This window comes from Bos grunniens, chromosome 20 (genome assembly GCF_055505025.1).
Source record: "Bos grunniens cultivar Pamir isolate PY7600 chromosome 20, Bosgru_T2T1.0, whole genome shotgun sequence".
Taxonomy (NCBI): domain Eukaryota; kingdom Metazoa; phylum Chordata; class Mammalia; order Artiodactyla; family Bovidae; genus Bos; species Bos grunniens.
The window spans coordinates 5,294,001-5,320,476 of NC_141184.1; the positions used below are offsets into that span (position 1 = coordinate 5,294,001).

At 47.2% G+C, this 26,476-nt stretch overlaps 1 protein-coding gene and 1 non-coding gene across 4 annotated transcripts in view; both read right to left on the bottom strand.

Annotated features, from left to right (window-relative positions):
- NSUN2 (NOP2/Sun RNA methyltransferase 2) overlaps positions 1-26,476 on the bottom strand; it is a 33,571-nt gene that overhangs the window by 5,814 nt on the left and 1,281 nt on the right. Inside the window, exons 3-14 of one of the 3 annotated variants that reach the window (XM_086361158.1) lie at positions 25,926-26,030; positions 19,043-19,148; positions 15,919-15,990; positions 15,063-15,147; positions 13,097-13,289; positions 11,170-11,244; positions 7,957-8,087; positions 5,007-5,080; positions 4,288-4,418; positions 3,858-3,954; positions 662-846; positions 297-389 (exon numbers count right to left, since the gene is read on the bottom strand). In XM_086361158.1, the coding sequence (XP_086217284.1) occupies positions 297-389; positions 662-846; positions 3,858-3,954; positions 4,288-4,418; positions 5,007-5,080; positions 7,957-8,087; positions 11,170-11,244; positions 13,097-13,289; positions 15,063-15,147; positions 15,919-15,990; positions 19,043-19,148; positions 25,926-26,030 (1,347 nt within the window). The remainder of the gene's footprint in view (positions 1-296; positions 390-661; positions 847-3,857; positions 3,955-4,287; positions 4,419-5,006; positions 5,081-7,956; positions 8,088-11,169; positions 11,245-13,096; positions 13,290-15,062; positions 15,148-15,918; positions 15,991-19,042; positions 19,149-25,925; positions 26,031-26,476) is intronic. The other 2 variants (XM_086361160.1, XM_086361159.1) reach the window with 2 other exon arrangements.
- Positions 9,983-10,115, bottom strand: LOC147350054 (small nucleolar RNA SNORA70). Its single transcript, XR_015149312.1, has one exon. It is a non-coding gene; the product is annotated as a small nucleolar RNA SNORA70 (small nucleolar RNA).

Sequence of the window (26,476 nt, forward strand, 5' to 3'; positions counted from 1 at the left end):
TAACCAGCAGCAAGGTGGGGCGCCCTGGCCACAGACCCCCACCGAGGGCTTCCCACTCGGGCCCCCAGTCCAGAGTCCCCATCTCCGTCATCTCTGCCTTCAGGGGTCCAGCATTCTCTGATTACTGCTCACCTTAAACTGAAGGGTTTGGTAAACACCCTCTAAAGCTTCCCCCAGCTCTCACAGGCAATTAAATAGGAGCTAAAAGAACAACTACGGTTACATGTGACCACGTGTGCATTTAACCCCACGGTAAACATAAACAAGGAATTGTAACAGGCCGAACGAATCCTTACTGGATAGGTGGAAACAGCGGGTCGTCTTCGGGAATAAACACAAAGGGATCTTCCTTAAACCCAAACAGCTTCATTTTCTTGGATGGAGGAGGGCTGAGGCGGGTATGGGATGAGGGCATCCGTCAGCGAGGGGTCGCAGTAGTCCCTCCAGCCCAATCCTCCCCGCAGCCCCACCCCGCCCTGCAGGGACGCGGGTCTCTTCCTTGCGGAGGACGATCCAAGGCGTCCATCCCCTGCGGTTATCAGCCCCGGGGCCCACACAGCCAGGACCTGCTCGCCCCTGCGAAGCCGCCACCCGGACCCTGCTGAACCCCGAGGGCTGGGCAGACGCTGGGGCGCCAAGGCCACGACGCAGCGGTCCTCACCCGCACACGCCGTCCCTCTTACTCCCACTGCTGTCCATGTTCTCCGCTCTCTCCACTGCTCCTGTGTCGCTGATGCCAGGTGCCAGCTTGCTCTCCAGCTCCGAGGTGTCAGAGGTGCAGCCCGCCATGGGCTCCGCAGGGCTTGGGGGGACGGGGGCCCGCGGCTCTGCCAGCTCACCCTGCAGCTGGACAGGGACACGCTCGTTAACACTGGGACAGCAACTGCCTCTGTCCTGATACAGGCAGGGAAGATTCCAGGGCCACAAAACCCACCCGAACGAATACAGCAATTCACATGCAAAAGACAGACAACAGGATTCTTTAAAAAAGTATTTTAAATCTGCTATTATAAGCAGAATTCATGGGCACAGAGTCTAGTTTTAACTTCCTGTTTCTTAGCGGGGGCCAGCAACACCGGCCTGTCTTCACCCAGAAATTCTGCCAGGCATCTGCTCTGTGCGGTGAGTCACACGCTTCCAGACACGCTACACAGGGCCGAGAAGAAAGACAAGGACTCAGAGAGGAGAGTGGAAACGCTCCAGGGCCCAACGGAAGAAAGATGAAGTGCACCTCCCACGATGGAGGGACCACTTGCCGAAAAATGAGCAAAGTGTCTTACTGCCGTTAACTTTTTACGTATACCTTATGTAAGATCTTAGACAACAAAAGATCGCGTGACACACAGCACAGGGCCTACTGGTAACAACGCTGCTTATATACTTCAAACTTGCTATGAGAGACCTTAAAAGCTCTCACCTTGGGAAAAGACACCGCACAACCAGGTGTATGTGCACAGAATCACCCTGGTGCCCCTGAGCCGACACGATGGTCTGTGTCCATTACATCTCAACTTGGTAACCTTCTTTAAAACTGTACGTCCTTTCTAACAAGTCACCAGGCTGGTAAAAGTGGTATTTCCCAACCCTTATGAAGTGAGTTTACAAATCAGGTTATGTACACGGGAAAGTCCAACACGTCTGTCAGGTTCACAAAGCTATTAAGCGGACAGGCTGGTAAGGTTCTGTAACGCTGTGCAACACTGCCTCCCAGAAACGTGGTTTAATTGTAAAAGAAAAAGGCAAACAAAGAACAAACCCCCAAATCCTCTGCCAAGGTTAGCAAGGCTGTGTGTCCTTTCCACCCCGCCCCTCAAGTCTGGAAACCGCCTGCTTTCCAGAGCCCCCTTCCCGCGCCCCTTGACCCAGGAAGCTCCTTCTGTTGGGCGCAATGCTGAGATCTGACCCGGCGCCCTCACAATGACACCAACAGCACTCTGTCCGCATGCCTCGCCCCGGCCCCAGCTCCAGCAGCGTTCACACTCTGCATCGCTTCAACGGGACAATGGCGTCCTGAAGACCAAGGCCCCCAGTCTTATCACGCGGCCCCAGCAGCGCCATGCTAGGTGGGCTCACGAGTGCTCTGACCAGGTCAAATGTGACCAGTGCAAAGTAAGATGGATCTCAGAGTGCAAAATTCACAGTTTTTAAGTCTCAGAACGAAAGCATACAAACTACTTCATTAGTAACATTGTGACTGCATGAAAATCACATGTAATGTAAGGCAACAGTTGCAAGATGATTCAGTTGCAGACGAGGTCGGCGTTCACATGTTGAGCGCCCGGCTGTGAGCTCCACGCCTCCTCTCCTGACGGGGACCAAGGGCTGTGAGAGGCAGGAGCCCTGCCTCCAGGGGACCCTCTCCAGCCTCACAAGCCCCAGGACGACTGCTCGGAAGCGCCGCGTCACCTCGCCATGAGGCTGTGCCTGCAGGCATCGACCTGGATGAGCCATACCCTAGAGAATGGTTGGCTTCTGTTTCTCCGAAGGCTATAAGCACCACCGGTCCTCATCTTCCCACACGGACCCGAAGAAATTAGAGCCCCGCTGACAGTGACCCCAGGCCCCAGTCCACGGCAACAGGAGGCATGCTGATGGACGAGCTATCAAGTCCCACCGCACGCTGACAAAGGGGTGTACCGCGCTTCACACCACAAGCCTGAGTTAAGACTCAGAGGCTGCCCTCGGGGTTCCCTGGTGGCTAGGGGTAAAGAATTCACCCGCCAGGGGTTCGGGGAGACCCCACAGGCCTCCAAGCAACTAAGCCCGCGGGCCACGATTACTGAGCCTGCGAGCCACAACTCACGAGCCCATGCACACTTCCTGGAGCCTGTGCTCCTCGACAAGAGAACCCGCTGCAGAGACGCCTCCATACAGTGACTAGAGAAAAGCCTTCATGGCAAAGACGGCCCAGCACAGCCAAAAACAAATAAATAAAATTATTTAAAAAAAATAAAAGAGCAGCAGCTGCCCTCTCCCCACCTCTCTGCCTCATGGCCTCCCTCACACAACCCTGGGGGCGGCTGAGGTTCATTATGACGGATCAGCCCTGCCCACGTCCACCTGAGGCAGGCCTGGACAGCCTGGCATTGCCCCTCACGGCCAAGGGAAAGGCTGCCGGCCTGCGGCTGGCAGAGCTGTCCCAGCTGAAAACCACCCGTGGGAACGCAGGGCTCAGACACCACCAGCAGGGATTCTGACTGAGCCACAGAGCAGTCTTCACGCCTCTTCAAGTTTTATTAAAGAAGCAAGTTGAAGATGCAGAAGAAAGGTGTGTGTGTGTTAAGTCGCTCAGTCACGTCCGACTCTGCAGTCCGTGTCTACTCCAAGGACCATAGCCCATGCAATTCCCAAACTCCACCTTTTCCACTTCCCTTATAAGGTGGCTCAGCTGGTAAAGAATCCGCCTGCAATGCGGGAGAGACCTGGGTTCCATCCCTGAGTTGGGAAGATCCCCTGGAGAAGGGAAAGACCACCCACTCCAGTATTCTTGGGCTTCCCTGTGGCTTAGCTGGTAAAGAATCTGCCTGCAATGTGGGAGACCTGAGTTCAATCCCTGGGTTGGGAAGATGCCCTGGAGAAGGGAAAGGCTACCCACTCCAGTATTTTGGCCTGGAGAATTTCATGGATGGTACAGTCCATGGGGTCACAAAGAGTCAGACACAACTGAGCGACTTTAATTAAAAGTTTTAAGAAATTGGTGCTTTTTGGAAAACTCAAAAATATAAGGACACCATCACCACCACACACACAAGAACACCCAACGGCCCTCCACCCTGCAAACATGCTCCGTGGTCAGCTCCTGCCTCACCGGTTAGCAAGGCCACACAGCACGCTCTGCTGTCCCGGGAGACGCTTACCTTTGGAGGACGCTTATTCCACGGCATCGAAGCCTTCTTCACCAACACCGCCACAAAGAAGCCTCCAGTGTTCTGATGATGTGGTAATATTCTAAGACTGAATAAGCACACGCATACACAACTTACCCTGTTTAACTGATCCAAAATACAATCTCATAACACAATATATTACTCACAATACAACACACAACCCTCACTGAGAGAACGGCAGTGTGTCACCTGTAAGGAGTTGATAACGCAATGTCTAGAACATCGCCATTTACGTTCACACCGGTTTGTTTTTTTAAGTTTACAACACAGCTGCTTGCTACCAGCAGCTAGGAGACACTGAGAACCTTACTTGCTGAAAAGTTCAGGTCCAAAAGTTCAGCCAAGGGCACAGCACAGCCCATGCAGGAAACGCCCGAGACGCATCTCCCAGGAAACTCACCAGCGCTCCAGGTGCATGGCCTGGAGCTTCTCAGGGTCCTTCGGGGGGAACATGGTCGGCCGGATCTGGGTGTGTCTGTTGTGGGGGACATCGTCCCAGGATGTGAACCACTGCCCATCTTTCGTCATCACCTGCAGGGCCAGAGGGTTGGGACTCAATGACCAGCCCATCTGAGAGCAGAGAAAGCCAGAGGAGGGGGTGGGGAAGCTCTCAAGAGATGGCACGTCTCATTTCTCCCTAAAGAGAGGAGGACGGTTTGCAAGGAAAGAAATGACACCATCTTTTATTCCATGAACCAGGACACTCATTCTATGAGGTGGCATTTTCATTTTCCAAGCGGGTTATTTTTTCTCTCTTTCTTTTATAAAACAAGCCTCAGACCGTTCCTGGGCTAATACTGAGAAGTGAATTGCTTCCTACTGGAAACAAAGCTTGGAATCCCAGCCAATTAAAAGGGAAGAAAGCAAAGCTATACTTGTACATAAACAAAGCTGACTCGTGATTACAGAATAAAGGCAGGAAAACTTCCACTGCCAGAAATATTTGTATAAACGTACCGTTTGTCATTAAACATAATTCTGAAACTGATTCTAAGTTGCATAATCAAATGAACCATTTATTCAAGTTACCCTAGAGTGGATGCTTTAAAATTCTCACGACTCTAAGAGGCCTAGTAAGTTGACCCGCCCTTTTGAGCCAGAGTCCTGGCGGGAGACTACCTTCCACTGCGAGAGCCCAGGCACCCACTTCAGTCCTGGCAACTCTGAAGACACGTCGGCGAGCTCCAAAGCACCTGCGGGTCAACAGCAAAACAAAAACTCCCGTTATCCCAGTGAAAGGAAACAGCTGTAAAAGATCGCACACTCTAAGATCCTGTTTACAGACTGTCCCGGGAGGCCAGACCCACCCAGACAGAGCAGATCAGAGACTTCTGGGGTGGGTCAAGGACTGACTGTAAATGAGCTCTTCTCCACAGCGTAGCATCAAGAGTCACTCAAGCCCACGGACCTGCACACTTAGAGCAAGTGCTGCCACGTGGGTGAAGGGCAGCACGGGAGCTGCTGCAGGAATCAGCTGCAGAGTCCACACTGCGCCCGAGGCGCGGCCACGCAGGCGGCCTAGAAACGCACACAGGGCGGGACCCTGCGCTCGGCCGGCTCCTGGTCTCCAGTCACACCAAGGAATGACCTGCGTCTGCATGCCTTTATCTCGAACAAACATACCGATCCAAAAAGCAACACGATGAAACTGTGGACATTTTTAAACATTCAGCTTCAGGTCCAAGCTGGTTTTCTAAAACGGCCATCAGGACGACAGCCCCCTTCTAAAGTGGTGTTCATAGGAGCGCCATTACAAGAAGCTCTACTCTGGGGCCGTTACAGGAAACCTCTCAGATGAACTACCCACCACAACCCACAGACAGATCCATGGACAGCCTCACAAAAAGGAAAATCCAACACAGCTCCGTGGAAGCTGTGAAAAACGCAGGGCTCATGAAAACAAAGCCGAAGAATCCCCAAGGCGGAGGTCCGACAGGGAGAAACGTCGACAAAAGCGTCACACCGGCCGCCACGGGGCATCCAAACATCCCGGCTCCTAAACGCGAACACCAGGTAACAGTGCAAACACGGAAGCTGGTTTTCTCAGTCCAACGCTGCCCTGGCTCAGCGGTGACTCTCTGCTAGCATCTGGGTCAGAAGCGAGCACTGACTGAACGCCTACTGGCCACCTATCCCCTCTGCTGGGTCTGAGGACGTTCAGGTGGGGGCCCCACCCCTGCAGTTAAGATCCCCAGCAGATGCAGAGGACAAGACCCAGCAAAAGTCACTGTCTGATGAAGCCACGTCTACACACATGCCTCTGATGGAACATGGGAATGAGACACCCACGATGTGGTCTGGAGCAACCATGTGCAAAGAGACAGCTGTGACAGCAAAACGCAGACGGAAGACCCACCTGCCCAGTGAGAGGGTGCTCAGGGAACAGGACTCTCAGTTACTGTCAAATTACATCACCCGTGACCTTTCTCTTTACCGGCCTTCTGAAATAGAGCACCACCAAAAGTGTGGAGCTTTTCCATATGGAAAACACGACACAGAAATCAAGTCTCAGATAAGGGTAGCGAAACAAAATACGACACAGGAAATTCAAACTGAAAGGACCGCAAAGGTGAGAACAGGAGGGCTGACCTCACAGCACAGGCCTTTCAGCCAGAGAAGAATGTAACAGAAGCTGAGACAGTCGTGGACACCATCTCAGGAAATGCACACCAGTTTCAGGATCTACATTTCAACCTACTTCATACGCAAGTAGCATTCTATTCAGGAGATGTAATTAGTTTTAAATTTCCCACTATTTGCTTTAAGGAGAATTTGATGGAAAAGATTAACATTTCAGCAAAAACATAAAAGGAGAAATATTTGACATGAAAACATGAAACGTTATGTCTGGTCCCTCAGCGTAAAACAGTGTGGTAAGACCTCCCTCCCATTGGGATGGTTAATAGTCAAGAAAGCAGAAAATGGCGAGTGCTGGTGAGGATGCAGAGGAGCTGGAAAACCTGTGCACTGTTGGTAGAGACATAAAATGGTGCGGCTGCTGTGGAAAAAGCATTGTGGGTCCTCAACAAATAAACACAGGATCACCACAGGCTGCAGCAATTTCACTCACGTATACACCCAAAAGAACTGAGAGCAGGGTCTTTCAAGAGTCGCTGGTATAGCCAGGTGCAAAGCAGCGTTATCACAGCAACTAAAACGTGGAAGCGACCCAAGTGTCACCGACAGATCAATGAATGAACAAAGTACAGTCTAAACATACAATGAGTATCTTCAGCCTTAAAAACGAGGGAAATTCTGAGAGTATATCATCTAACGTGAATAAACTTTGGGGACATGATCCTAAATAAGCCGGTCGGTCACACAAAAAAATGCTGCAGAATTCCGCTCAGAGGTGATACCTAGAGCAGTCACACACAGAGACGGAAAATACAGCAGGGAGGGCTGGGGCAGGGGGATATGGGGGAGCTGCTCAAAGGGCCTAGAAGTTCATTTGCAAGATCAAGAGCTCGGGAGCCTGGCTACACAACGGAGTGAACGCAGTTACGCTGGTGAACTGCATGTTTTAAATTAACTGTATAATTTCAAATTAAGTGTGTTTTACCACAATTAAAACTTTTTAAAAATGCAACGGTGTGGTAAAGGATCTGATACCACCTTTCAAACTTATAGAAAGAAAACAGGCAAAACTCATTTCTCATGGAAAATGACAAATTCATTACAGAAGCATGTCTGTAATCAGGGCTACCTCATTTTGAGGATTCCCGAGTGGCGCTAGTGGCAGAGACCCTGCCTGTCAATGCCGGAGACATAAGAGAGGTGGGCTTGTCTGGGACGTTCCCCTGGAGGAGGGCACTGCAACCCACTCCAGTATTCGTGCCTGGAGAATCCCATGGACAGAGAAGCCTGGCGGGCTACAGTCCATAGGCTTGAAAAGAGTCGGACCCGACTGAAGCGACTTGACAAGCACACATACACCTCATTGTAGGGTTTATGGACTAATCATACAAGCTAATGTCCGTGAACAAAGTTAGAAAAAGTCTACAGGAGAATGCACCACAGCAATAAAGGTTCTGAAATACATTTTCCTAAAGATCCATCACGCACTTACCTTCACTCTTTTCCAGTAGAGACGCTATGACGGCTTCATCCTCGATGGGATTCAGCGAACACGTAGAGTACACCATCCTGCCCCCCTCCACTAGCTGCTCAGCACCCCGTGTTGCGATCCGTAGCTGTAAACTGAGGGCCAGATACTAGGTTACTTTACGACAAGCACAACCATATGGCACACGCATCACAGGCCCTACTAGAGCGGGTATTCATTAGTTTAGGACAGACTTGCTGGCTCAGACGGTAAAGCATCTGCCTACAATGCAGGAGACCCGGCTTCGATCCCTGGGTTGGGAAGATCCCCTGGAGAAGGAAATGGCAATCCACTCCAGTATTCTTGCCTAGAAAATCCCATGGACAGAGGAGCCTGGTTGGCTACTGTCCATGGGGTTGCAAAGAGTCGGACACAACTAAGCGACTTCACTATGACAGACCTACAACAAAATACAAAACACTCTCTGTAAAATGAACAACGCTCATTATTATACCTTTTAAGGTTCTAAAGGAAGTCAGCGTAAGCCTATTTAAGGTGCTTCGTGCTGATTAAAAACAAGAGTCCCAAGTCCTGCATTGTCCCTCCTCCCCTTGCCACTGGTAACCACCAGTCTGCTCCCCGTATCTGTGAGCCTGATTTCCACCTGTGACAGTCACTAGCTTGCTGTAGTTTTTAGACTCCACATGTAAGTGGCATCAGGTGGCACTTTATCTGTCTGGCTTACTTCACCTCATATGATCATCGCTAAGCCCATCCATGTTGCTACAAATGGCACTATTTCATTATTTTTAATGCATCCCAATATAGTTCTGAGGTAAAATTATGGAGAGAATTTGGGAAACCAACTGAATTATTACAAAACTTTCCCTTTTCAAAATGACAGTGAAATTAATAAAACTGGGAGGTTGAGGGGACAGAAGATACCAGGAACGTATCTGTAGAAATCCTTCATCTCCCATGCGGGGAGCAACCAATACCCATAAACCCAGAATGTGCCATTCACAAAAATAGTGTCTCCAATCTTTTAAAAGACTTTCCTTTTGTTCATAAGGCTCTTCACAGAAGAAATACCTTTTTGAATACCAGGATTTTCAACATAACTCCATTTAAAAAAAAAATTTTCAACATAACTCCATTTTCTGTTCCTCTGTGAAAGTAAATCACATCTTCTAAGTCTACGTGACACGCTTCATTTAAAAGTGAATTCTGTGCACTCACTCATTTTCACTTTAGTTCTGGCTGCGCTAGGTCTCTGTTGCAGAGCACAGGCTCTACGCCCGAGACCTCCAGCAGCTGCGGCTCACAGGCTCAGCTGCCCCAAGGCACGTGGGATCTTCCCAGACCAGGGGTCAAACCCACATCCCCCGCGTGCGCAGGGAGATTCTTCATCACTGGGCCACCAGGGAGGTCTAATGCAATGCAATTAATACACTTAAGCTACATTGGGTGTGTATATGTGTATGCAGATGGCATCCTCTAAGTGTTGACTATGACTATTTTAGATGACCTCTGTAATCCTGATACTAATCTATATTATCTAAATCTATTACTTCACTATTCTGATAATTGAAAAACAAACAAAGTATCTGTAAACAATGCTGATACTAACCTATGTTATCTAAATTTATTACTTAACTATATCAATTCAATGCTTCATATGAAACATGAATTTAGGTTTAGAATACATCAACTGCTAATAGAAAGAAATATCATGTATTTGTATGGTCTTTTTAATAGTGAAATTTTCCTAATATATTGAATTCAGTTGTTAGCTTTATGCTTTGCTCATTCACATGTTGGGAAAGGTTAACAGAACAGTAACAACATTGCTTATGAAAGTGAAAGTGAAGTTGCTCAGTCGTGTCCGACTCTTTGCGACCCCATGGACTGTAGCCTACCAGGCTCCTCTGTCCATGGGATTCTCCAGGCAAGGGTTCTGGAGTGGGTTGCCATTTCCTTCTCCAGGGGATCCTCCCAACCCAGGGATAGACTGGGGACAGCAGGCCAGTCATGAATGCCCACTAGAAAGAGTTGTCTCCAAGGTCCCTTAGGGCAGCCTGTACAGGGAACAAGTGCACACACTGCCAAGGAGGCTGCCGTCTGCAGCCACTGCACACTGGGCCCCCACGGGGAAAGGGCACAGTCGGCTTAACTGGCTGCAAAAACAACGCTGCTTATAGATACTTTTTTTTACTTTCATTATTTTTTCTGCACCAGTGGATTTTGGTTTTTTTCTCAATTATCAGAATATTTAAGTAATAAATTTGGATAATGTAGATAAGTATCAACATTGTTTACAGATACTTTTTTTTAACTTTCATTAATTTTTTTTTCTGTACCAGTGAATTTTGCTCCCCCCCCCAATTATCACAGTAGTTAAGCAATAAATTTAGATAATATGGATTAGTATCAGGATTATAAAAATATTCTTTAGGATACTCTAGATCAGGGCTTCACAGGTGGTGCTTCAATGGTACAGATCCGCCTGTCAACGAAGGAGACTTAGGTTTGATCCCTGGGTGGGGAAAATATCCCAGGGAAGGAAATGGCAACCCACTCCAGTATTCTTGCCTGCCTGGAAAAACCCCATGGACAGAGGAGCCTGGTGGCCTGTAGTCCACAGAGTTGCAAAGAGCTGGACACGACCGAGCAACTGAGCACACACGTGCGCACACTCTAGGTCACCCACAGTTCTGTATCTGTGATTCTGATGTTAAATGAGATAAAAAGCCAAAGCTCTGTGGACACTACAATTTAAAAAATCCCTATGCACAGGAAACACTACAATACACGAGGAATTATAAAATATATCTGAGTTATAAGACTGCCTTTTTCCTTTCAGTTTTAAGAACTTTTCAAAAAATTTTTTAAAGATAGCCATAAATATTTCTGAGATCAGATGTTAAAAGGTAAAATAATTCAACATGAAGAACTGAAAACAGAGAGGAGAAAAATTAGTAAGAAACGGTCTTTTCATGGACAACATGTTTAGAAAATAAAAGGCATTTTCGATACATGCATACCTGAAATGTATACAATTTCATGTCCTACTCTTGAAAGGTTTCAGAACCAACTCCTGACAAATATGCAGACTCAAGAAGACAGCTCCGAGGCTTGCGTCAGCCAGCTGAAGCTCTGCACGCTCAGGGATTCGACCGTAAGCCTTCACTCACCTCCTCGTCGCCCAGGGCCACCAGGGAGGTGCAGCTGACTTACCCGTGCAGCTGCAGGCTGTTCAAGGCGCTCCACTTCTTCCAGACGTCGACGTTTTTTCTCATTGTGCCATCTCCACTGCAAAGAAAGGGATTTAAGAACTTAAAACTCTGTACCACAGGATGACTGGAGCTTAATAATCCATGCTAAAGGGTATTATGAGTACCACTTAGAAAACAATCTAATTCTCACAAGCCCCAATAAACTTCCTATTTCTGTTTGGAGGACACTCTAATGCATTAAACTTTCTAATCATATTTCAATTTTAATTCAACAAGGAAATAAAAGATCTGAGTAGGAAACCTCACTCGACAAAGAGACAGTAATTTGCTTCCATTTAAGAGAAATACCATCAAAACACCATCTCCAGACCTAGGAAAGAACTCTGAACATAGATAACAATCTGATCCTACTACTTAGAAACTTGCTGATCAACAGCAGCATTTTAATCAGAATTACATGAATAATGATAAACTTATAAAGGAATTCCTCAGCAAATTCAGTAAGCCAATTTAATTTCTCTACGAGTGTTCTCTGTATCAATTAAACATTTTTGAAATTTCTACTCCTATTTAACAGAAATCATTTCCATGTAAATTTCATAATACAGTTGACCAATTAAGGCTTTTTGTCCGGGTCTAATTTTGAACCCCAGATTTTTTGGAGGAATTCCTGTGTCTGCTGGCTTTCCCTGTAAAACGTAATTTTCACTGTGGGTCTAGTCACATGTCCTTGAGGTGAAGGCTCTGCAGGGTGGAAATGTCCTGTAAGATATCACGGCTTTCAAATGACATCCCCTGCTGTACTGTGGGGACTACAATTATGACTGCCGCAGCTTACAACTCAGAGGGCACATCATGGGCACAGTGTTGTATCTCTGATCACAAGAACACAGGGAGCACAACCCAGTGCTCCGTGACCACCTAGAGGGGTGGGAGACGGAGGGAGGGGACGGTGTACACCCGCCGAAGCTGAGTCACGGGAATGTATGGCAGAGGCCAGCACACGTGGTAAAGCAATTATCCTCCAATTTAAAAAAAGAGAGAGGATAAAAAAACCACAGGAGTGGGAAAACATCTAATCCAAAAGAAAACTAAAAACCTGCAATCTGAGATAAAAAAAACAAAAACGAATGCAGCTCATGACCTATTTCAACTTTTCTGAAGGAGAATTCTTCCGGGTGTTTGACACACAGTAATACCGCCACCGAGCTCTGCCACCAGCAGTAAAATTACCATGTTTAAACAAGACAGGACTTGGTAACAATGCATCCCACTTAAACGCTCTGCCTTTAGAGCTAACAAAGCACGATGGAGGGTTTGGTAGAACAGTCTGGCCAAGTCACGTGCTCAGAGAGACACGTTTGACGTCCACGTCTACGGCACTGTCTCCGGGAGCTTAGCCACTTTACTTTTACTCCTTCCTTTCTGGAAAAACTCAGTAATTCAGCTATACCTTGAAATTCTCTTATCAGTAAACTCTACAAAAATCTAACATAATACATATCGAAGAAAGATATGTGTACAAATGCATGAGTTCGCCAACCTTCACGGGACCCTCGGATGTCCTACTCAGGATTCACCGGGTGTTAACACCGATTATTACGCTGTGACACTGTATCTACACTCCCCGCAAGCAGGCGCTGAATGAACACTCACACCTCACTCCCGGCACAGTGCCCGCAACAAGGCCCTAGTGATATCACTGCTCTCCACTATCGTCTTCATGTTCCCTTTCAAGACCATTAAAACCGCCCCTCTCTGATCTCCTTCAGTTTATCACTAAAACTGTTTCTATTTTCTGATTTAGGCTCACACTGCCTCTCTCTTCAAACCAGCTGTGACAGATTCACTACCCACGTGCAGCTTCACTTTAGACTCTGATTTGCTTTCTCGTGGGGACGCTGGGCTTCCCGGCCTCTTGACGGTACCTGCAAGGGACATCACAGAGGATGCGGTCGTAGAAGAGGATCTCCTTCCTGCCGTTGACGTCCACCTGCAGGCGCGGGATGCAGGACGCGTCGTGGTTGACTACCATGATGCAGGGGCTGCCCAGCCGCTTGGCCTGGTGCACCAGCAGGTAGCACCGCCTGTTGTCCACGTCGTTGGCGATGACAAAGCCCTCTGCGAGCGCAAAGGCGGCGTCGGGTTAAAGGCAGCAGACAGGGGGCCGCGCTCGCCCCCAGGCTGGCAGGTGGGACCAGCAACCCAGCCTCAGACTTGCCGGAACTGGGGCTGCGGTCCAGGAGAAGGAAGTGGGCGGCTTGGCAGGGGTTTCAAGTCCCTTAAAATGTCAAATCTTCAAAATTCATCTTGCCAACAGTTCCTCACTTTGGACGGCTTATTCTGCCCAAACTAGCTTTTCTACCATTGACTATTAACAAAAAAAGGGAGAGTGAGGAGAGAAAGACGTGGAAACTAAGAGAGTCTCCTGACAAGTGTTTAAAATAGGCCACACATGCTGGGGCTCCACTATAGACCCTGAGAGTCAGCTCCCAGAGTGAGGTGGGGACTGAGGCTCCTGAGGGTCCACTTGCCGAGGAGGCTCGGACCTTTGCCATTGACCTAATGTCCTCCAAGTTCAAGACGGACGCCTCGTTTCCTATGTGGAGCCTGGAAACGTCACATAACTCACCTACCAGACGCTGGTGGGATTTGAACCTGGGGAGTCTGACAGTGGCTCTAAACTACATCCTCCCGCCTCTCACACAGGTACTAACCGTCAGAAGAGAACCAAAACCCCAATGTGAGACGGGGACTCCCGAAAATTCAAACTGACATCAACCTATTGGGGCCCCCCTTGGGGTCTGGTGGTTAAGACTCTGCCTCGCCATGCAGGGAACGTGGGTCCAAACCCTGGTGGGAGACCTGAGATCCCACACGCTGGGGGTCAACTCCTGGGCCGAGCACCAGGGCGAGGGCAGGCTCGCCGCGATGAGAGATCCCGCATGATGTAACCAGGGTGCGAAGCAGCCAGAGATTTTCACCAGGCAGATTAAAAAAAAAATCTACCTGCTGTGGCTTCTAAAAGAAAACACACGTGCTTTTACAGAAACCACGCGTGATGCTAAACTGAAGGCCCCTCTCCACGGGGCACACGAGGGCACAGGTGACGGGGTCAGGCACAGCACCCAGCTCTACTTTCAGAGACAGGGAACCCAGCTGCCTGACTCCTCCTGTACAGACAGTCAATTCCTAGGCAGGCTGATAAGAAGTCCCGGGTACCCAGGGAGGAAAAAGGGGTCTGGAATTCTCAAGGAGGAGGAAAGGATAAACACCTTTTCTTTTTTTCTCTACATTCCTTAGTCTTAATCACGTAAAACTAAGTTTGTTTTTTTTTTCTTTAAGCCCGAAACTGATGATTACACAACAAACAACCCAGTTTAAACTCTGTCCTAGGAATTAAATAACAACAATCCTGCGTGAGGACAGTTTCCCCTTCCTGAAAACCTTCTGACCAATCCTGGTATCTTAGAATGTACATCATGGGAGTGGGTCTGGTGGGACCTTTCTATTGTTAAGTTCTAATTCTTTTATCCTAAAATGTAAATTGTGGGAGTGGGTCTGGTAAAATTTTTACAACATTGAGGCATTCTTTCAGTTTACTGTAATAACTAATTTAAAAAGTATATAGCTCACTTGCTAACACTAGCGAGGGGGCACTCTCCACCCCGCTTCTGATGTCTGTGTCAGAAGCTTTCCCTGTCACTTTCATACTTTAATAAAACTCTGCTACACAAAAGCTCTTGAGCAACCAAGCCTGGTCCCTGGTCCCGAAGCTACATCTTCTTCAGAGATCACATCGTTCACCGTAAGCTATCACTGTGTTTGCTCTTTCCCTCATCCACCACCCACCAGAGCAGCACCCCCACCCCCAGACCCCGGCCCCACACATACCTGGGAAGGGAACGTTCATGTCCGCATGCAGCATTTCAATCAACTGTGTGGTCTTTGACCCTGGAGCTGCACACATATCTAAGATCTAGTGAAAAGCAAGAAAACGTTTGATGTTTTTCTTTATATAAATCAACTATCCTACATCTAACTTAGAACAATTTAAAATTATTTTTCATTTCTACTTTAGGACCTAAGCACATTTATTTCTAAGATAAATCTATGGCATATGTTCTATTTAATTTATCGGGATGCCCTAATCTATATTGCCCCCAAACCACAGAAGGAGAAAGATACTCGCTCCACAGGAAACAGGAACAAAAACGGCACTAGAAACCGGCAGAAAAATACACTCAGGGATGACGAGTGAAGATACTAAATGCAAAAAGCATTGTAACAGAACGCTAGGGGGCAGAGTTCGCTGGGTTCCAATCTCAGTTTGGCCCCTGACAACTAACTTCTAACTTTAAGCCAATTACCTCTGTTTTTCTTTGCCTCCTTTCTCTCGTCTGGAAAAACAGGGACAGTGATAGCATCTGCCCTCACAGGGATGTGTGTGCAATAAAGAATTAATTCACAAAAAGAACAAAGAACCATGGTTGGCATTCAACAAGCCCTCGGTATGGGTTCACTGTGAATTCAACCTGACTGAGTCAGAGACAATGAAGATAATCTCAACAGCAAGTAAAAAAACTGAGCTGTAAAAATTGCAAAAAGAACCTAAAGCAAAATACATATCATTTTTCCACTTCACCCAAAGTGAAAAGGAAAAATAAATAATGAACCACATTAAGATAAAAGGTCTCAACAAAACAGAGAGAGATGAATACCAGCATTTTCCATGTAAGGCTCAGAGTACCTTATGGTGAGGGTGGGCATTCAGCAACAGCGGTGGAATCATGCTGACGGCTTCCTGACGGCTGATGTTTCCCTTGGAAAATAAAATTGTTAAAAATCAGCAACGGCATTAAAAAAACAGCAGAAAAAATTAATATTGGGCATTATTTCCAATGCATTAAGAAAACACTGTATAACCATACACAGAACACCAAATTTAGTACTATCGCATATACAGCAAGTAAGACTGATGTTTCTACTAGTGGATAAATGGCCACTATCAAAAGACAGTAATCCCATCAGAATGACATTCAGTTCAGTTCAGTCGCTCAGTCGTGTCCGACTCTTTGCGACCACATTGCCTACAGCACACCAGGCCTCCCTGTCCAGCACCAACTCCCAGAGTTTACCCAAACTCATGTCCATTGAGTCAGTGATGTCATCCAGCCATCTCATCCTCTGTCATCCCCTTCTCCTCCCACCTTCAATCTTTCCCAGCATCAGGGTCTTTTCCATCAGGTGGCCAAAGTATTGGAGTTTCAACTTCCGCATCAGTCCTTCCAATGAGTATTCAGGACTGAGCTCCTTTAGGATGGACTGGTTGGATCTCCTTGCAGTCCAAGGGACTCTCAAGAGTCTTCTCCAACACCACAGTTCAAAAGCATCAATTCTTCGGTGCTCAGCCTTCTTTACAGTCCAACTCTCACATCCATACATGACCACAGGAAAAACCATAGCCTTGACTAGACGGACCTTTGTTGGCAAAGTAATGTCTCTGCTTTTGAATATGCTATCTAGGTTGGTCATAACTTTCCTTCCAAGGAGTAAGCGTCTTTTAATTTCATGGCTGCAGTCACCATCTGCAGTGATTTTGGAGCCCAGAAAAATAAAGTCTGACACTGTTTCCACTGTTTCCCCATCTATTTCCCATGAAGTGGTGGGACCAGATGCCATGATCTTTGTTTTCTGAATGTTGAGCTTTAAGCCAACTTTTTCACTCTCCACTTTCACTTTCATCAAGAGGCTTTTGAGTTCCTCTTCACTTTCTGCCATAAGGGTGGTGTCATCTGCATATCTGTGGTTATTGATATTTCTCCTGGCAATCTTGATTCCAGCTTGTGTTTCTTCCAGTCCAGCATTTCTCATGATGTACTCTGCATATAAGTTAAATAAGCAGGGTGACAATATACAGCCTTGATGTACTCCTTTTCCTATTTGGAACCAGTCTGTTGTTCCATGTCCAGTTCTAACTGTTGCTTCCCGATCTGCATACAAATTTCTGAAGAGGCAGGTCAGGTGGTCTGGTATTCCCATCTCTTTAAGAATTTTCCACAGTTTGTTGTGATCCACACAGTCAAAGGCTTTGGCATAGTCAATAAAGCAGAAATAGATGTTTTTCTGGAACTCTCTTGCTTTTTCCATGATCCAACGGATGTTAGCAGTCTGATCTCTGGTTCCTCTGCCTTTTCTAAAACCAGCTTGAACATCTGGAAGTTCACGGTTCATGTTTGTTGAAGCCTGGCTTGGAGAATTTTGAGCATTACTTTACTAGCGTGAAATGAGTGCAATTGTGCGGTACTTTGAGCATTCTTTGGCATGTCTTTGGCATTAATGTCAGAATGACATTAGCTTGTTAGAAACTCAAGTACAACATGCACAGAGGACAGAAAGCCCCCTAGAAGTGTCCCCTCACAGCTGAAACCGTAACTTCTACTTCCTGGTTCTCCTGTCTCCAGGAGCAGCCCACACCTGCTCTGTATTCCTGGACACCGCCCCGTCAACCACTGCCTCCTTGCCTCAGTGGAAGGCAGACAACAACTAAACCTCCACACTAATCCGCCATCCTCCAGACCTTCACCCTTGGGTCAGGACATCTGTTCACGTGTTCAACTGTTCAAAGATTCTTTGCAAAATCCAGCACCTGTGACACTCACAACTCTATTTTAACAGCTTAGGACTGAATGCCCAACAAAAAGCCAAAAACTGTCACCTACCAGGAGGCTTCTGCTCCTTGACAACCTGGGCTTCCTGTCTGAACTGCCACCCTGCACTCGTCAGTCACCTCACATGGACGCAGGATGACGAACGCTCTGCTCAAGTGCAAATCTGCACTTTCGCCAACGGTTCACACACCCCTGGAGATTAAACGCCAAGCCAGAGAAGCGCTTTCTGCACAAGTCTGCGCCAACAAGGGGGCACAGGCAGTGCCCAGCACCCTGTGCTGCTCTACACGGCGGGAGTGGGAAACCAGGCCAACAGGAGCCTGCCTACCAGCTCACCCGAGTGGACAGGAAGCCTGAGAGCACGCAGCTGTGGACTGAGCAGATCAGAACTGAGAGAGGTGAAGCGCTTCTAAACTGGCTGTGGCTTCAAGGCAAGAATCATGGGAAGCAAACAGTCCCGCCAGGCGGACAGAGAAGCTCAGGGCAACAAGGAAACAAAACCATCTGGTGGCACTCGGGGGTCCTGGGCCCAGCAAAGGAGGCTAGAGAACAGGAAGGGGAGCTTCCGATGCCGCGGGTGAAACAGAAAGGAAACCGCAACACTGCCGACGCCCGTCGCTCGCGGGCGCTCACTCAGTCACGCACTGCGTGCGGGGGCAGTTGTTTGCTGGGGAAGATGTGGTGCTAAAGGTAAGAAGCTTAGTGACTGAACGGCAATCAGGGGGCGGCTGAGGAACCAGGGGGCAAAGACCATGTCGTTTTATGAGAACCAAGTCTGTCACATTTAGATGGTGTTCTTCTGTTTGGCAAAGGTGGAGTATAGCACTTTAATTAAAATAAAGACGGCCATAAACACCCATCACCTTCTCTCCAAGGAAGGCACCCGGCATGTGCAGTCCAAAAGGACACGAAAGCAGATGGAATACGCTCCAACGTGAGGGCCGGGGAACAGAGTGCTGGGCCCAGCCGTGGCTGCAGCGAGCGACACCAGAAGCCACCCGGACAACTGTGCTGGCGCCCCCGGGACTCTGCGTGATCAGAGGCGCTACTAATACCTACATTACCAGATGTTACAGGGGCGCTCACAGTGAGTTCAGGGTGCTTTTCTATCTACCTAATCACTGCCAGTGGCAAGCGTGGTTGAAATAAAACTGCGATACTAAGGCTTCAAGGAAACCAGCAAGCCTGAAGTCATCTACTCACAGATTCAGTTTCGCTGACCAGAAACTGGTGAAACTTTTCCAGCTGTGGAGACTTTCTCAAGATTTTTCGACTTAAATTTGTGTGCCAGGCAAGTTCTTCAGGATACCTGACCGAAAGGAAAGTAAAACACGTAAGGGTCACGCGTGCTAAAGCGGGCTCTTCACAGCGCCTTCATCACACAGCTCATGGGCCGAGTGAGACGCCCAGCCGTGTGCTGGCTGCTCACACCCCTGCCCCGTCCTCCAAGGACGAGCAGCAGGACACGGAGGCTCGCCGAGACGGGGCCCCGGCCCTGGGCGCTGAGGGACACGGCACGGGACGGGACTGAGGAGCTGTGCCGGTGAATGGCCGAGAGCAGAGGCAACAGGGAGAGCTGATGCCCCACTCTCCACCGTGGGAACCTGAGGGCACACAGCCCAGGAGAAGGCAGATGACGACAGGCTACAGTGCTGCTCACACAGAAGGGAAATAAGGCTGCGGGGCAGCTATCAGCACGTCCGACGTTTGATTACAGTATTTGTTTTTACTGTATTTTTCACTATTTCTCAAACCAAGCAGTCCAATAATATTGTGAAATGTTCTATATACCCCCAAACCTTGGAAATCAAACATTTATTAATCTGAGGTCCCAGGCTGATGTTTATACAGACCGAAGAACAGAGCCTCTCCTGCCGTCTATGTAAACATATTTGAACAGTGTGTGAACGATGCCATCACAGATGAGGAAGTGTGTGGTTTCTTCATCATCCCGTGCGCCTGTCTAGCCACTCAAGTCCAGCCGCATGGGTCAGTACATGGACAGGACACGTGGGGCCATGCTCAGCGTCACACGGCACTTGGCGACAAACCTTACCGCACTTAGTGTTAACTCTGAGCCATAACGATGAGCTCAATTTAACAATAGGGCTCACAATGTGCCATGTGTCACACCACAGCTAAGGCGAAAGCCGTGAAAATGGAACGGAATGTTTGAAAAACACCACGTTTGCTTTGAAAATCCGAGTGACTATCTGACAGAGACAAACTGAGGCTTAAGATCTGAAGGAGCTGCTCAACTGTCATTTTATCACGAGCTATTCTGATGAGTGCTTTCCACCAAATTATGAAGATTAAACTGGCTGAACCTGTTCATGGCCACCCTCAAAATGTCCTGGAACTTTGGTTTCTATTTCTTATGCTTGCTTCCCTCTTCAATATTTAACCTGTTTCAAAAATACAAAACGAAAGTGCAATCATACTTATTAGACAATTTTAATAAGTGTTTAGCTTTAAATACTCCCTGTGGCCTCACTAGAGGTGAACGGCAGGGATTCCTGTGGGTTGGCTCTAGCTGTGTAACTGAACAGAACCTGCCGCCCCTCTACAACCTTTGTGTGTATTTATGTGCTTGTGCTCCATCATGTCCAACTCTTTGCGGCCTCGTGGACTGCAGCCCGCCAAGCTCCTCTGTCCCTGGGATTTCCCAGGCAAGAATACAAGCCTTTGGTGATAGCCAAACATCTGCTTTCATAAGATTCCTGGCAAACGGAATTGTCTGTGATCAACAACAGCACACGTGCCGGTAACTACCTTATCAAACTACCAAACGTCACTAATTTGAATGCTGCCTGCCGTTACTTATTGTACAAAGCTGAATTTTCATTTTCTAATAGACAGCAGAATTCTAACTACCGCACAATTGCACTCATCTCACACGCTAGTAAAGTAATGCTCAAAATTCGCCAAGCCAGGCTTCAGCAATATGTGAACCATGAACTTTCTGATGTTCAAGCTGGTTTTAGAAAAGGCAGAGGAACCAGAGATCAAATTGCCAACATCTGCTGGATCATGGAAAAAGCAAGAGTTCCAGAAAAACATCTATTTCTGCTTTATTGACTATGCCAAAGCCTTTGACTGTGTGGATCACAATAAACTGTGGAAAATTTTTAAAGAGATGGGAATACCAGACCACCTGACCTGCCTCTTCAGAAATTTGTATGCAGGTCAGGAAGCAACAGTTAGAACTGGACATGGAACAACAGACTGGTTCCAAATAGGAAAAGGAGTACATCAAGGCTGTATATTGTCACCCTGCTTATTTAACTTATATGCAGAGTACATCATCAGAAACGCTGGACTGGAAGAAACACAAACTGGAATCAAGATTGCTGGGAGAAATATCAATAACCTCAGATATGCAGATGACATCACCCTTATGGCAGAAAGTGAAGAGGAACTCAAAAGCCTCTTGATGAAAGTGAAAGACGAGAGTGAAAAAGTTGGCTTAAAGCTCAACATTCAGAAAACGAAGATCATGGCATCTGGTTCCATCACTTCATGGCAAATAGATGGGGAAACAGTGGAAACAGTGTCAGACTTTATTTTTCTGGGCTCCAAAATCACTGCAGATGGTGACTGCAGCCATGAAATTAAAAGACGCTTACTCCTTGGAAGGAAAGTTATGACCAACCTAGATAGCATACTCAAAAGCAGAGACATTACTTTGCCAACAAAGGTTCGTCTAGTCAAGGCTATGGTTTTTCCTGTGGTCATGTATGGATGTGAGAGTTAGACTGTGAAGAAGGCTGAGCGCCGAAGAATTGATGCTTTTGAACTGTGGTGTTGGAGAAGACTCTTGAGAGTCCCTTGGACTGCAAGGAGATCCAACCAGTCCATTCTGAAGGAGATCAGCCCTGGGATTTCTTTGGAAGGAATGATGCTAAAGCTGAAACTCCAGTACTTTGGCCACCTCATGTGAAGAGTTGACTCATTGGACAAGACTCTGATGCTGGGAGGGATTGGGGGCAGGAGGAGAAGGGGATGACAGAGGATGAGATGGCTGGATGGCATCACTGACTTGATGGATATGAGTCTCAGTGAACTCCGGGAGCTGGTGATGGACAGGGAGGCCTGGCGTGCTGCGATTCATGGGGTCGCAAAGAGTCGGACACGACTGAGCTACTGATCTGAATAGAGAGCAGACTCTAGGTATAACTTGAGAGGAATATTTCTTTATGTGCTTTATTGGTTAAGTTTCTACTAGTTAAAAATGTAAATTTGTTATTACAAGAATAAAATCTGACTGTTAAGTCATAATTACGAAAGCTTTTCATCTTATGAGAAAATTATTAAACTTTCAAAGAGTTAACTACAAAGACAGACTGAGTTCAAGCCTCTCTCCATATATCACCTCCAGGATAACTCATCATCAACTCAATGAGAAGAACATAAACAGAACGACAATAAGGTGCATTTGCAACAACTCACTGTCAAAACAAGGCCTTATAAAAAACGCTTTAACCCCTCGCAATTCCCAGTCTATGAAAGGTAAGAAAAAAAATGAAATCTGCACACGCTGTAAGTCCTATATATGACATTCCTTCTAGAAAACCTGGTCCCCCAAAATACTTCTCCTACATTACATCCCACTATGTCTCAAAAGGTTAAAAGACTATTAAGATCTATTTCTGCAATTTCCACAATATAAAGAACCACCAGAAAGTATTTTATGTTTCTGCTTTATTTACTGATTTATGGGGTATCCCACACCTGACCAGTGAATTTGATTTAATGTTTATAGACTAAAACTGTCTCACAGTTGTCACTGATAACGAAAAAAGGGTGAGTATTAGGAACTCGCATCTTACATGTTGCTCAGACCCTTCATCTATGTTCAGAAAACTGGATGAAACAGTATTGTGAAGAGAAGGCCCGGCTGTTACTGGGGTGACTCCTTGCATTCTTCACCCACAGAATACCTGCAGGGCCTTTCCAAGAGGTCTGGAATTGACTGGTCCTGCCCTGAGATCCAAAGTTCAACAATCAAGAGTGAAAAATAGCCTTTAAACATTCAATGGGCCAAGTAAACCAAAGGCCCACTGTAGTTTGCAGAAAACAATAAAAATAGACTAATTCCGTATGGGTTGGGACAGTGGAAGAAAACCACCAGGACAGCCCAGAGAGACACCCCTTCCCCAGGGGGCCGGCTCACCAGCTCCTCTTTCTGCCCAGAGGCAGAGAACCCGCAGAGGCAGCCGCATCTGAAAAGCTGAACTTCTGGACACAGGGTGGAAGGAATAAACATTTCCAGGTGACTGTGTGAGGCAGCAAAAGCAGGAAAGATTATGCATAGAAATGTGCAAAGACAATCCTAAACCTGCTTTTGAAAACATCAAACACACCAACTTCGAGCACCGGGGCCATCCCCCAAATCTCCACATCAAGGCACAGGCCAAGAGCCGAGTGCACACCCCAGTGACTGAGAGGGGGGCCCACGCGTCACGTGACGGCCGCCGCGCTCGCTGATGCTGCAGACACAGCAGGGGAGACACCTTCCTTACCTGCTGGCCTCAGCGACCTTTTCCTGTTCTCTAACAGTCAAGCTTCTAGACTCTGATTAAAACTGTTTAACAAAAAAGCCATCATGGAATTTTTTGGTGTATTATTCCTGTATACCAGAAATGCGCTCTGAAATGGTAACATTTGGTTTTGATCTGATTTAAGCATCTGGCCACTCAGTTCTCATTTCACCGTGGATTCTGTGCACATCTGTGATATGGACACTGAACATCCAAATGGCCAACAAAAGAATGAAAAGCAAGCAAACGCACGGACCAGGAACAATGAAAACCTCAATTTGGCTTGTGATGAACAAAGGTTGGCCAAAAAGAAAAGATACATCAAACACTTGAACAGTCAAAACTTCAAAAGCTGTCAAGAAACGCTGCTTAAATTCATCTTCTCAAGCAGAAAGTGAAGAGGAACTAGAGTGCCTTGATGAGGGTCAAAGGAGAGTGAAAAAGCCGGCTTAAAACTCAACATTCAAAAAACAAAGATCATGACATCCAGTCCCATCACTCCGTGGCATACAGAAGGGGAAAATGTGGAAACAGTGACAGACTTTATTTTCCTGGTCTCCAAAATCACTGCAGACAGTGACTGCAAGCATGAAATTCAAAGACACCTGCTCCTTGGAAGAAAAGCTATGACAAACCTGGACAGTGTATTAAAAGCAGAGACATCACTTTGCCAACAAAGGTCCATCTAGTCAAAGCTATGGTTTTTCCAGTAGTCAGTATGGATCTGAGAGTTGGACCATAAAGAAGGCTGGGGTCCAAAGAACCAATGCTTTCAAATAGTATCACTAGCTCAATGGACAAGTATCTGAGCAAATTCCAGGAGATGGCGAAGAACAGGGAAGCCTGGTGTGACATAGTTCATGGGGTCACAGAGTCAGATGCGACTGAACAACAAACTGCCAGACAATGATGGTTAAATTCACCTTTTTATGGTAATCATTTAAAATGTGCTGTTGTCCTTTTGTAAGAATTCTCAGTACCTTAAAGTTGATAATCTGCAATGTGCAACTGTTAACAACTTCTTGACTTCCACAGCCCAGGCTGTGAGACTATTCACAGTCCCTTGGACTGCACACAGATCCAACCAGTCCATCCTCAAAGAAATCAGTCCTGAATGATCATTGGAAGGACTGATGCTGACGCTGAAACTCCAATCCTCTGGCCACCTGATGCAAAGAATGGACTCACTGGAAAAGACCCTGATGCTGGGAAAGATTGAAGGCGGGAGAAGGGGGCGACAGAAGATGAGATGGTTGGATGGCATCTCTTGACTCAATGGACACCAGTTTGAGTAAACTCCAGGAGTTGGTGATGGACAGGGAAGCCTGGCGTGCTGCAGTCCATGGGGTCACAAAGAGTCAGACGCGACTGGGCTGAGCTGAGCTGAACTGATGGCCCCGGCCTTGGCACGACCACGGTTTGTGCCTGACTCTCTGGGCCATTCACGAGACAGACGGGACTGCTTTCACACGCCTAAACTGGATCAAGACACACAAATGAGCCACGAGACACCGACAGGACAGCGAGGATAAAAGGAGGGTGAGCATGGGCCCTGGAGACAGAGACAGACAGGACAGCTAATGCAGCCCCTGCTGAGTCTTTGCTGGGCGAGGAGCTATGGTGTGATTAATAGTCATGGGAATCCCACTCATCTTGTGGGATTTTGGGTGATCTTGTGACTTTGGGTGATGTTGAGGAGTTTGAAATGGAGGCGCAGGGGCCAATGTGAACCTCCATGAGGACTGTTTGGAAACATCCGCCGTTTGGTAACGTCTCAGAAAGACACCGTGGGAACAGAAGGGGCGACTGATAGAGAGGAGGTCTCAGATTATCACTGTTAAGACATCCACTGTCGGGACGCTTTAAAACACTGAGACGGGGGCTTGAAGGTTCACTGTCAAAGGACCTGATGCTGCAAGATGGAGGAACTGTTTCACAGACAGACGCCACTGGAGGCGCTGTCAGAGCAGACGGGGACTTCCAGCTCACACTTGTCCCAAGGCCCACCTGCAGGCAGGGGACCGACACTCATGCCGAGTCGCCTCCTCCATCACCCCCTTTCCTTTCCTTCTCTGCGTGACTAACTTTTGTTGTGCAGTGTGTTCGTATGCAATAAACCAAGCAATTAGCAAAATGAAATGCTAGCTACACTCCATGTGTGTCCCAGCCTCTGACTCTTACCTGGTCTTATGCCTGGGCCCTGCAAAAAAACATTTAAGTCTGCAACAGTTCTGACATGAAGACAAGGGGTTTAGGTAGAAATGGTGGAAATGGTAACATCGAGGAAGAAGAGAAGCTGGACTGACTTGGAAAAACCGACGGAAATCAAGACTCCAACACACAGCGCTGCAAGTCACAAAGGAAAGCCTGCATGCGTGTGAAGCAACAGCGGAAAAAACACCGGGAGTAAGAACAGGAAAATGTCTTGAAAGCACATTTAGGTTCCTTCGTGCCAAAATCAAACGGGTTACCAAGAAATAAATTCAAGCGACAAAGATTAAAATCCTAGAGACATATCCAACAGAATGAAGCCGTGTTATACCTACCAACTCAAGGGCTGTGGAACTTCAACTTTCTGCCCATCCACCTCCAGGTCCTCCAGTTCCTTGAAATACTTGTTCTTTAAGCAATGGAGAATCTCTTTTGCATGGCTATCAAAAAAATTTTTTTAAAGTTTCAAATCAATCTAGAAAGCTAATTCAATAAACCTTATCTCTTTATAAACCCAAGATTGTGTTTTGTAATAAAAGCCATCCTTGTGTGCCAAGTGAAGACATTCTTTCATTACTACCATTTTACTGTATTCTTTCAAAGCTTAAACAATCCTTGTCCTTTAATCCCTAAAAGGTGAAAAACTACATTCAATACTATTCTATCCCTTCTCTCCTAAACATTCCTCGAGTTCCATCTTCACTTTCAGGTCCTCTTCAAAAGGTACAACTGCAACCATATCCTTAAACTTACACACTAAAGGTTCGTAAGGAAGAAACAACTTGATTAAATGACATCTCTAAGCTCATTTCGAAGAAGACCACCGAAACAGGATATGGCCACAACAGTCCTAAAGGCCATTTTGCCCAGCAGAGGCACATCAAAG